General features: G+C 35.5%; 1 protein-coding gene and 1 long non-coding RNA gene across 3 annotated transcripts in view; one reads left to right on the forward strand and one right to left on the reverse strand.

The window, feature by feature from the left end:
- Dpp10 (Dipeptidyl peptidase 10) overlaps positions 1 to 12,168 on the forward strand; it is a 589,638-nt gene that overhangs the window by 527,401 nt on the left and 50,069 nt on the right. For both annotated transcript variants that reach the window (XM_069820006.1, XM_069820007.1), the window contains exon 5: positions 74 to 148. In XM_069820006.1, the coding sequence (XP_069676107.1) occupies positions 74 to 148 (75 nt within the window). The remainder of the gene's footprint in view (positions 1 to 73; positions 149 to 12,168) is intronic.
- The window catches only part of LOC138695803 (uncharacterized), a 49,724-nt gene continuing 44,441 nt past the window's right edge, over positions 6,886 to 12,168 (reverse strand). The window contains exon 3 of the long non-coding RNA XR_011331193.1: positions 6,886 to 7,600. This is a non-coding gene — a long non-coding RNA (uncharacterized lncRNA). The remainder of the gene's footprint in view (positions 7,601 to 12,168) is intronic.

The following is a 12,168-nucleotide window of genomic DNA, read 5'->3' on the forward strand; positions in this document are numbered from 1 at the left end:
ATTTATTGATTTAGGCTAATATAAAATTTGCCAATATCATAGTAAAGCAATTAACTTTTTATTCTTTTTCCAGAAACGGTTGAACCCAGCGAGATTTGTGATGTCGCCCGACCACCGATTCATTCTCTTAGCGCACAACATACAGAAAGTAAGTAACCATGTACTATTCATATAAAATACTCGTATAATTCATTATTATAAATGTAATCAGTGGCGTGTGGTGATAAATAATCCTGGTGGTGCACAAATATTTATTATGATTATGATATTATTACACCCTATTATTATTATTATTATTATTATTATTATTATTATTATTATTACTACTACTACTATTATTATAGATACTAACTACGACATAACTATTAACATATGTTACGTAGGTATAGATTTACATAATTTTGTTAGTCAAGAAACTGCAGCTAATTAATTTCCTATGTAGGTCCAGTAATAGCAGTGTAAAGTGTTCAATTTCTATCGCAGCATACCGTAAGTAATATTTTTTCACTATATTGCGTTTTATAAAACAGTTCACACGTTCACAAGCATTCGATACGTGTGTCGTCTCATCAGCCTTAACCGCTAAAAAGTCAGCAGCTTTCTTTATTTCTTTGAAATCTCATCCTGGCATACATCAAAATGGCTTGAAGGACTTCGTTCTGTATAGTGTTTGATGTGCTCTTAAACACTGTTCCTCTTTCCAAATGTTCCTTAAGAGTGCGTCTAATTCATAACTGAAATTGACGAGGCCAAGAAAAATACTAGCGCTTAAAGATGAGTCTCGTCATCGTGACCTCTTAATGCCAAATCAAAAGCTCCACAAAACCGCACGCACATATCTGTTGTTGACAACTTTATCATTGTGAAGTTAGACAGTCTAATTGAATCCAATTGTGTCTGTTTGTTTGACCCAACACTGCTAATTTAACATTGTTGTTGATGTGTGCAGCTGAAGAACCGTGTTTCTTAATTCTTTCATTCATGTGCTTCAAATCAATCATACCTGCAGAACGATAATCAAAATTATTTAGTTACTACGCACAGTCCTAAATTCAAACAGATAAATAAAATTCATAAAACGTACTTGTTTTTGTCAACGAATGTTCGCCGTCAAACATTCAACGTGCTCATAATTTGTGTGTACGTTTTGTAAGCAATGTTCGTAAATATGATCATATTACCCCATCCCTGGAAACAATAGGTTGGCTTAAACTAGATAAGAAAAGAAATTTACATTCACTTCTCTTTCTCTTCGAAATCTTGAACTCTTCTATTCCTTCGTACCTGTCGTCTCGCTTCACTTACCTTTCTTCCCACCATAATCTGAACACACGCTCTCGTCATGAAACAATACTAACAATACCATCACATCGCACCTCCTCATACTCATCTTCTTTCACAATAGCCCTTCCAAGACTCTGGAATTCGCTACCTGCTAGCATCAGGGACTGTCGAAATAAAATTGAATTCAAACGAAAACTTACTAGGCACTTGGTCAGTAATTGATTACTTGTAAATAGTTTCTTTAATCTATCACAAAATATTTCAATACTCAGTAATTTCATCACTATACAATTTTGTTATTCTAGATTTAATTTGTAATTCAGTAAATATAAAATATTCTTTGTTTCTCTATGATAAATTATCTAGCTTTAATTATTCAGGTAATCTTTTCGTACTTTGATTTTATTGTAATTGTAAATTTAATACTAATTGTAATATTATTTGTAATTGTAATTGTAAATTTAATACTAATTGTAATTTTATTGTTGATATTGTAGTTGGAATCTCCTGGTAGAGGGGCAGAGAAGGCCTGACGGCCTTATCTCTACCAGGTTAAATAAATAAATATTAAAAAAAAAAAATAGGCAAGGAAAACAAAATACAGCGTCTTTTATATTGCAGCCGCATATTGTGTTTTTCGTAAGTCCGAATGTTGAATTTTCTTGCCACTTCTCTATTACTGTTCTTCGTCACTTACAATTTTAATTCCTGTTTACGTCTACCCATCTTCTTTATTTTGATCTTTTCGTGTAAAGGTCTTACAGAAAATTACACATTTAAAAGATTTTGGACACTATTCATTGCAATATTTATGATGGAAAGAGCTAACAACTACTGCAGACAGCTTGAGAACACATCTGAAAGCGCTCCTAACCCCTCCTACGCACACTGTACTGGCTCCCTACCTTGCTCCAAAGCCTGCCAGTGAAACAGTACTACTGCGCATGCTCCAATGGAACAGTGTGCCGCAAGTGTCGAGCGGAAAACGTAAGTCAACAAGACCAGTACACGTGCAGTGTTATTTTTACACAGTATTATAATAAAGAATTATGTCGCTCACATAGTCTACTGCAGCTCATTGATGTAACTTTAAAAACATGCGTTATTTGAAGAGGTGGTGCACTGCTCCTGTGCTCCTTAAGAGAAATCGCCACTGAATGTAATACATTTTGAACTCTTAACATTTACCAATTAAAACCAAGAAAAACAAAACTTTCTGCTAGACGCTACCAATTCCGCTACAAATCTAGTAGCTCTATGACATATTTGTTTCCTGGGGCCTGTTTCTCAAAACTCACGGACTAGTAATACTAGTCTGTACAGTAGTAATAATAGTTTCTTTACAAGTCTGTGTTTCTAGAAACTACAAGGGTAAAGTAGTAGTTACCAGTTCACAGACTAGTAATATTGGTCGATTTCACCAGTTCCTAAGAGATTCTGTTTCTCAAAATGCTAATCTAGTTGATTATACTAGTATTCAACAGGAATATTCCTACAAGACTCTAAAGACTGGTGATTTCTATATTATCAGTTACCAGTGGCAATCTTTCTCAGATAATCAAAACAAAATATTGTAGTTATTTTTTTAATATGTGTGGTTTAGTAATTCCGATTGAAGTAATGAAGAAGTTGTTGTGAGAAGAGCTAAAACTATATCAAGAAGGAACAATTATTATTCCTTTAAGGGAGCATTGTTTAAATATAATGAACGGTTTAAATAAAGTGCTGAAAAGCTTGGAGAGTTGTTAAATATAGTGGGACCTGCCATAACAAGACAAACAAATAGAAGTCATGCATTATCAGCAAAGCTTCAAATACAAATTGCTCAACAAATCGGGATGTTGATTATTTTCCAATGCCATTGCCCTAGACCAGCAACACTTGCAGAATTTTTTTCCTAATAATCTAATACCAATTCATCAACTGCAGTAATTTTTGCTGGCTTTCCTTCTCCACGCCAGTTCTTCTGACATTTGTCAACTTTAGCCTACAAATTAAATATAAAACGACACTAATTTATGAATAGATCAAACCTAAAACTGAACAAAAATTAGCGAATTTTTCAAGTCATAAGCGACATTCATGTCGGCAGTAGACCCACTAGCTACATAATGTGTTCATATTATGATATTGTGAACTTGAATTGGTACTCGACAAAGTTGCTTTCTTAATGTTGGGCCAGTAAGTGTCCCTAACGTATGCATAATCTTTGTTCTGAGGTATCAGTTCCATAGCCTCGCTTATTACAAATTTTTTGTCCAGTCGTTTACTTTATCATTTTTGTTATTATGCTTGAAAACGCACCGAATGATATATCCTTTGATTCATTAATCATATTGAGTATAGTTAATTTGCTTTCAATTGATGGAATTTCAAGAAAAGAGAGAAGTAAGAACCAAAGCACAAAGAACTTAGCCTTCTAACCTCAAATAACAATACCTACCAATGACTATAAACAAATGAACTCAATCAGCTGACTAGTGAAAGAGATCATGTGACTAGTGAAAAATTGTCACAAGTTACTAGACTGGTAAAATAGTTTGAGAAACAGAATCTACTAGAGCTGGGGCCTATTTCTCAAAACTCATGGACTAGTAATACTAGTCTGTACAGTAGTAATATTAGTTTATTTTACAAGTCTGTGTTTCTAGAAACTACAAGGGTAAAGTAGTAGTTACCAGTTCACAGACTAGTAATATTGGTCGATTTCACCAGTTCATAAGTGATTCTGTTTCTCAAAATGCTAATCTAGTTGATTATACTAGTATTCCACAGGAATATTCCTACAAGACTCTAAAGACTGGTGATTTCTATATTATCAGTTACCAGTGACAACCTTTCTCAGATAAAACAAAATATTGTAGTTATTTTCTTTTAATATCTGGTTTGGTGATTCCGAATGAAGTCATGAAGAAGTTGTGAGAAGAGCTAAAACTATATCGAGAAAGAACAATTATTATTCCTTTACGGGAGCATTGTTTATATATAATGAACGGTTTAGGTAAAGTACTGAAAAGCTTGAAAAGTTGTTAAATATAGTGGGACCTGCCATAACAAGACAAAAAAAAATAGAAGTCTTGCATTATCAGCAAAGCTTCAAATACAAATTGCTCTACAAATCGGGATGTTGATTATTTTCCAATGCCATCTAGTCTTTCTGTCCTAGACCAGCAACACTTGCAGAATTTTTTCCTAATAATCTAATACCAATTCATCAACTAATTTTTACTAGCTTTCCTCCTCCACTGCCAGTTCTTCTGACATTGTCAACTTTAACCTACAAATTAAATATATAACGACAATAATTTATGAATAGATAAAATGTAAAACAAAAAAAATTAGCGAATTTTTCATCAAGTCATAAGTGGCATTCATGTCGGCAGTAGACCCACTAGCTACATCATATGTTCAAATTACGATACTGTGAACTTTAATTGGTACTTATCAAAATTGCTTTCTTAATGTTGGGCCAGTAAGTGTCCCTAACGTATGCATAATCTTTGTTCTGAGGTATCAGTTCCATAGCCTCACACATTACAACACTTTTTGTCCATTCGTTTATTTCATCATTTTTTGTTAACATGCTTGAAAAAGCACCGAATAATAATCCTTTGATTCATTAATCATATTGAGTATAGTTAATTTGCTTTCAACTGATGGAATTTCAACCGAAAAGAGAAATCGAAACCACAATACAAACAACTTAGCCTTCTAACCTCAAATAACAATACCTACCAATGACTATAAACAAATGAACTCAATCAGCTGACTAGTGAAACAGATCATGTAACTAGTGAAAAATTGTCACAAGTTACTAGACTGGTGAAATAGTTTGAGAAACAGAATCTACTAGAGCTGATGAAATATACTCTGGTAACTATTAACTGGTGAACTACTAACCTAGTATTTTTAAGAAACAGGCCCCTGACGAGGATTAGCATTGAGGTTTGGACTCCCGTGTTTATTAAAATTGTGATTTTAATTGCAGCTGAACTACACGGAAGCGAAATAGCCTAACTTTAATCATTTCATCAGTTCCGAAAGCTTTTTAGTGACTTATTTTACGACGCTGTATCAGCATCTCAGATTATTTAGCGTCTGAATGAAATGAAGATGATAATGCCGGTGAAATGAGTTCGGGGTCCAGCACCGAAAGTTACCCAGCATTTGCTTATATTGGGTTGAGGGAAAAACCCGGAAAAAACCTCAACCAGATAACTTGCCCCAACCGGGATTCGAACCCAGGCCACCTGGTTTCGCGGTCATACGCGCTAACCGTTACTCCATAGGTATGGACAAAAATAAAGCTCTTTTATGGCTGAATCTCACAACCCATAACTAACACTCGGGGCGGCCTCATAAATTACATGATAGAGATGGTAATTGTAAATTACAGGGACTCCACTTCTTGGCCATATTTCGTTAATTTGATAGTGGATATCAGTGTCGCCAACATAGTGATAATACTACACACCTAACCTAACCTAACCTTTCACCTGTAGCAACATTCATTTGCATGTATTGGCAACCCTGCTACTCGTGTCGTGGGGACCATCTAGTGGAAATAGATCGTACTGCCAGGAAGAAAAACACTGTGCAATATTCGTTCAGTGGCCGGTAATGTACTCCATCTTGGCGTCCCCAAGCTTGACACTTAATGTGCAGGGCATACAAAAAATCTAACCTAACCGAACCTGTCAAATATTTATATTATATACAAGGTATACGAAAAGCCTAACCTAACCTGTCACAGATTCTCGCACCGGAGAACTTAGAAAAATTCAAGTTGAAAGTTTCAGCTATAGAAAAGTCAAAATTCTCTATTTTTGTACTTATCTCTGCAATTGTCATAAACTAGCTCTAAGTTACTTCTCATAATTTCTTAAGTGAAAATTCGCCATTACACAACCATATTACTGGCATCACAAAACAAAAAAATCACTAACCTTTTCCTATCGCATAATAAAAGCCTAAACTAATCTAACCTAACCTGTCACAGATATACAAGGCATAATAAAAGCCTATCCGCAGATCCGTATATGCAAAGCATAGCGTAAGTGTACACTAGCGTGAAACTTTCGTAATATCACCAAAGTTAAGTTGGTATGACTAAGGAGAGAGCTCTAAGCATTTGATGTATAAACGAAGTACGAGGAAGTATCTCAGCGCTAGTTTAGCCCAGGTATGTATCTATTTGGAGGGGGGGGGGAGATTTCAAACAAATGAAATACCGGTATGTTATTTGACCGATAAAATTAAACATTAAGACAAGTTTTAACTTTCTATTATTAAAAAAAAAAAATTCGCCATGTTAAAGATAGATAAAAGGAAATAGAAAGATATAATCGTAGTTAAATGTAATGACGCGAAATGAAACATTGAAGAACTTCAAGTGATAATGGCGTCGTCATTTTCGTAAAGAAGTTACTTCACATTTCACGTCGTTCCAGTTGTATACATAGTTCCAAATAGACAGTAGTTCATGTATTAAATTAAAATATATATTCACATGTAGACAAGTAAAATAGTTCTCATATCATTTGCAATAAGTACAATAAAATAGTCTTAACTCTCCATTACATAGAAAGATGAATGGTTATATAAATCTTTGTCAGCCATTACCTCCATCTGAATCCTTCTCTACAAGAACATCAATCTTCTTCGTTATCACTGCAAGTTTCAATTCCTAAAGCACTGTCCATTAAAGTTCATCACACACACGCAAAAATATTTATCACGGCTTAATACATTTGACCACGTAAATAAATTTAAAAAATACACATTCCACTCAACTTATTTTTCGCATTTACAGCGTGCAGTCACTTGTTTCTGATCTTGGGAGACATGGGACGAAAGTTTCCATTCGCTCCCCCCTCCCCCTACATAGAGAAGCCATCTTACAAAAAATCAGATGTAGGAATCTTTGCTTATACACGTATAAACTGTAGGTATCTAAACAAAACTATCTCTTACAGCACCCTCTCTGATTAAAAAGAAACTTAACTTTATCCGACTCCGATGGAAAAGTCGAACATCAACTTATATGCTTTGACTTTCTTTGTACTCGTACAACAAACATGTAGATGCCACTAGTTTTATGCCCTTTTTATGTAAAATAAACTAGCACAAAAACATTTATAGCTTGCCTTGGTAGCTGTGACGTTGCGCTGTGAAGATTACAGCTGAAAGTTCGAACTCCACAAAAGGCATGGATATTTGTCCGTTGTTATGTGATGTAGTACTGGTTTTATTTTGGTTGAGGTTCGAAATCATGTTCACCCACGTAACGGAATTCCATGTGCAACGTTGAAATAGCCTGAAACAAAATAAAGGCGATATGTAAGAGAAATACTTAAACAAAATACTTCTCATAATAAAAATAAGATAGATTTCAAGAACCTGTCCCTTCATCTAGCTTTACGTAACCTGAAAGAACGACACTGCAATGAGGAATATCATAGATTAGAACACTGTGGACAAGAATTAGGTACCATCTCAATCTTGTTTGAGGTAAAAATAGACATTCATTTTGCATGCTATGAGGGTGCATGAGTGGCATGGAGGTAGGCTACATGCTCTTGTAACCTCGACATCAGAATAAACTGATATAGTCGGCACCACGTTCCGACCATTTTTACTCCTAGGAAATATCCAGTACGGTACTCAATTTTATAGGAGGTTGAGTGGACCCCGAAACCTTTTTTAGAAGTTTCGGCGGTGAAAAAAATCCTGCAATCACCCGACATTGAATCCGGGACCTTTATGTGCTTGAAAATCATTTTCGTTTTTATTTCATAAGCCACGAATATCTACATATATTACTAGTTCTTCTGTATGGTTGTGAAACGTGGACTCTCACTTTGAGATAGGAACAGACGTAAAGGGTGTTTGAGAATAAGGTGATTAGGAAAATATTTGGGGCTAAGAGGGACGAAGTTACAGGAGAAAGTTACACAGCGCAGAACTGCATGAACTGTATTCTTCACCTGACATAATTAGGAACATTAAATCCAGACATTTGAGATGGGCAGGACATGTAGCACGTATGGGAGAATCCAGAAATGAATAATGTTAGTTGGGAGGCCGGAGGAGAAAAGGCCTTTGGGAAGACCGAGCCTTAGATGGGAGGATAATATAAAAATAGATTTAAGGAGATGGAATATTATGGTAGAGACTGAATTAATCTTGCTCAGGATAGGGACCGATGGCGGGCTTATGTGAGGGCGGCAATGAACCTCCGAGTTCCTTAAAAACCATTTGTAAGTAAGTAAGTAAGTAAGTAAAAGCCGTGAATATCATCACGAAAAAAAATATTGTTATTAATCGAAACTATTGTTACGCCATTCATTCCATATTACATAGGCAATGCATGGAGCTTGTGAAGTGGAGACAGAATAAGAAATAAAGCTGTGTTAGAAAAAATGGGCGAAGAAAAAATACAGCTGAAACTGATCAAGAAAAGAAAAAGGAATTGATTAGGTCACTGGCTGAGAAGAAACTGCCTACTGAAGGATGCACTGGAAGAAATAGTGAACGGGAAAAGAGTTCGGGGCAAAAAAAAAGATATTAGGTGATAAACGACATTAAGATATATGGATCGTATGCGGAGGCGAAAAGGTAGAAAATAGGAGAGATTGGAGAATGCTGGGTTTACAGTAAAAGACGTGCCTTTTGGCAGAAAGCAGTGAATGAATGAATATATATATATATATATACTAGTTCAATAACCAACTATTACAGCTCATAGCAACAAAATATGTAGACAATTTCCTACAAAACTACTGCAAAGCTCACAACACTATCCCGACTTCCTCCGTTAATAATAATAATAATAATAATAATAATAATAATAATAATAATAATAATAATAATAATAATAGTAATAATAATAATAGTAATAATAATAATGAATATGATAATGATAATAATAATAATAGTAATAATAACAATGAAAATGATAATTATAATGATAGTAGTAGTAATAATAATAATAATAATAATAGTAATAATAACAATGAAAATGGTAATGATAGTAATAATAATAATAATAATAATAATAATAGTAATAATAATAATAATGAAAATGATGATAGTAGTAATAATAATAATAATAATAGTAATAATAATAATGAAAATGATAATGATAGTAGTAATAATAATATTGATAATAATAATATCGCAGATTTCCATCTTTAAAAATAAATTAAAATGTAATTATACTTTATATATATTATTTTAAATATATTATTTTAATGTACCGAAGTACATATGATATTTTCATGCAGATATTCTGCGTCATCATACGATGAAAGAGTAATGGAACGGAGAAAAATTCTCTCCGGCGCCGGGATTTGAAGCCGGGTTTTCAGCTCTACGTGCTGATGCTTTATCCACTAAGCCACACCGGATACCACCCCGGCGCCGGACAGAATCGTCTCAGATTAAGTTCGAACTCTTGGGTTCCCTCTAGTGGCCGCCCTCTGCACTATGTCATAGATGTCTATGAACGTAGGACTGAAGTTCACACATGTGCTGAGGTGCACTCATTATGAGTGACTAGTTGGCCGGGATCCGACGGAATAAGCGCCGTCTTAAATCACGAAGTGGTTTACGCATATTATATATATTATTTTAATGTACCGAAGTACATATGATATTTCCATGCAGATATTCTGCGTCATCATACGATGAAAGACGGCGCTTATTCCGTCGGATCCCGGCCAACCAGTCACTCATAACGAGTGCACCTCATCACATGTGTGGACTTCGGTCCTACGTTCATAGACATCTATGACGTAGTGCAGAGGGCGGCCACTAGAGGGAACCCAAGAGTTGGAGCTTGATCTGACACGATTGTGTCCAGCGCCGGGGTGGTATCCGGTGTGGCTTAGTGGATAAAGCATCAGCACGTAGAGCTGAAAACCCGGGTTCAAATCCCGGCGCCGGAGAGAATTTTTCTCCGTTCCATTACTCTTTCATCGTATGTAATTATACTTATTATTCTGAAAAATAATAACACGATGTAAATGTTTAGAGCAATAACTGAAGGAGATGAAGGATGAGATGAAGAAGAAAGAGGAGAAATGAAATATAGGCAGAAACAGGAAAGAGAAGAAAAGAAAGAAAAAGACAAGGAGATGAAAGGATGGAATGAACTATAAAGATGTAAAGATGAAAGAAATAGAGAAAAGAGGAAGACATACAGACAAAAAACATTTTAAGAAAGAAAAGATAAATGCAATGAAGTAGGAAGAAAAAAAAACAGATATATCTAGAAAGGATAAGCACTTGACTTACGTCACTACCCAAATGTCCCCTCTGTGTGTGGACAACACGACGAAGCTGTAGTTCCTTAGCCGCCGTAGGCGTTGCCCTTGGTGCACTATAGGAGATGAACTACATAGTATCACACGATTATTATTTATTTATTAGGTTATTTTACGACGCTTTATCAACATCTTAGGTTATTTAGCGTCTGAATGAGATGAAGATGATAATGCCGGTGAAATGAGTCCGGGGTCCAGCACCGAAAGTTACCCAGCATTTTCTCATATTGAGTTGAGGGAAAACCCCGGAAAAAAACTCAACCAGGTAACTTGCCCCGACCGGAAATCGAACCCGGGCCACCTGGTTTCACTAGACGCGCTAACCGTTACTCCACAGGTGTGGACAGTATCTCACGATGATGATTAATGAAGCGATGGTGAAATGTCGGTAGAGTATCTAGCGAAAACTACCACCAAGCACCGTTTTTGTCCACGACAAAGTCCAGTGAATCAGCCGGGATTCGAACCCGGATGGATCTGAAAATATGGTGATGCACAAAACAGCGCCTTCTGCACATCACAAGTACTTGGCCGACCGTGTTTACAGAAAGTTTCAGAATTCAAATGTTCTTGTAAATGATGATGTTTATTGACTTTACTGGCTTTGAACCAGAGGCCGTTTTAGGGTCTTATACTCGCAGGAAGCCCTCTCCAGCCATTGTACATAAATAATAATAAATATATATTTACATACTGTATACTATTTCTGACATAAGTGCCAGTAGGTGTGTGAGTGCGGTGATTGTTTTATTTATTTTATTTTATTTTATTTTTTATTTTATTTTATTATTTTTAAAATTATTTTGGTTTATGCCTGATTTGTTAATTTGCGATGCTTAAGGAATGGTGAACGGGACAAGAGTTCGGGGTAAAATATATCAGTTGATAGACAGCATTATGGTATTATAATATAGGGAGAATAGGAAAGCAAGAAATTGGGAAGAATGGGAGATGCTGGGTTTGCAGTTAAAGACCTGCGGGCAGAACACTGTGCATACATACATGCACACATACATACATACTTTTTTTTTAAGTTTCCCCTTCCGGTGGCAGAAGCGTCTGAATGGTTATGGAGACTTTCATAGTGTAGTGTTATTTTATTGATCTGCCTCTCTGTTGCTGTCGTGTGTCCTCTCAGACAGTATTCAAATTTCCAACTTGTCCACAGGCCTTATGATATGGAATATTATTAAAAATTAAAATGTATCTCAATGTTGTGTATCATCTGATATCTTCTTCTGCCACTAACTTTTCTCCCGTTCACCAATCCTTCCAGTGTATCCTTTAGTAGGCAATTTCTTCTTTTAGCCAGTGACCCAGCCAATTCCTTTTTCTCTTCCTGATCAGTTTCAGCATCATTGTTTTTTTTTTTCACCCACACTTTCTAGTACAGCTTCATTTCTTACTCTGTCGATCCATTTCACACGCCCCATTCTTCTCCATATCCACATTTCAAATGCTTCTAGTAGTTCCTCTTCACTTCGTCGTAATATCCATGTTTCTGCCCCATACAATGTTACACTTATATTCTGGAAACTCAGACTGATAAATCTTATCT

The sequence above is a fragment of the Periplaneta americana genome, chromosome 3, assembly GCF_040183065.1.
Source record: "Periplaneta americana isolate PAMFEO1 chromosome 3, P.americana_PAMFEO1_priV1, whole genome shotgun sequence".
In the NCBI taxonomy this organism is placed as follows: domain Eukaryota; kingdom Metazoa; phylum Arthropoda; class Insecta; order Blattodea; family Blattidae; genus Periplaneta; species Periplaneta americana.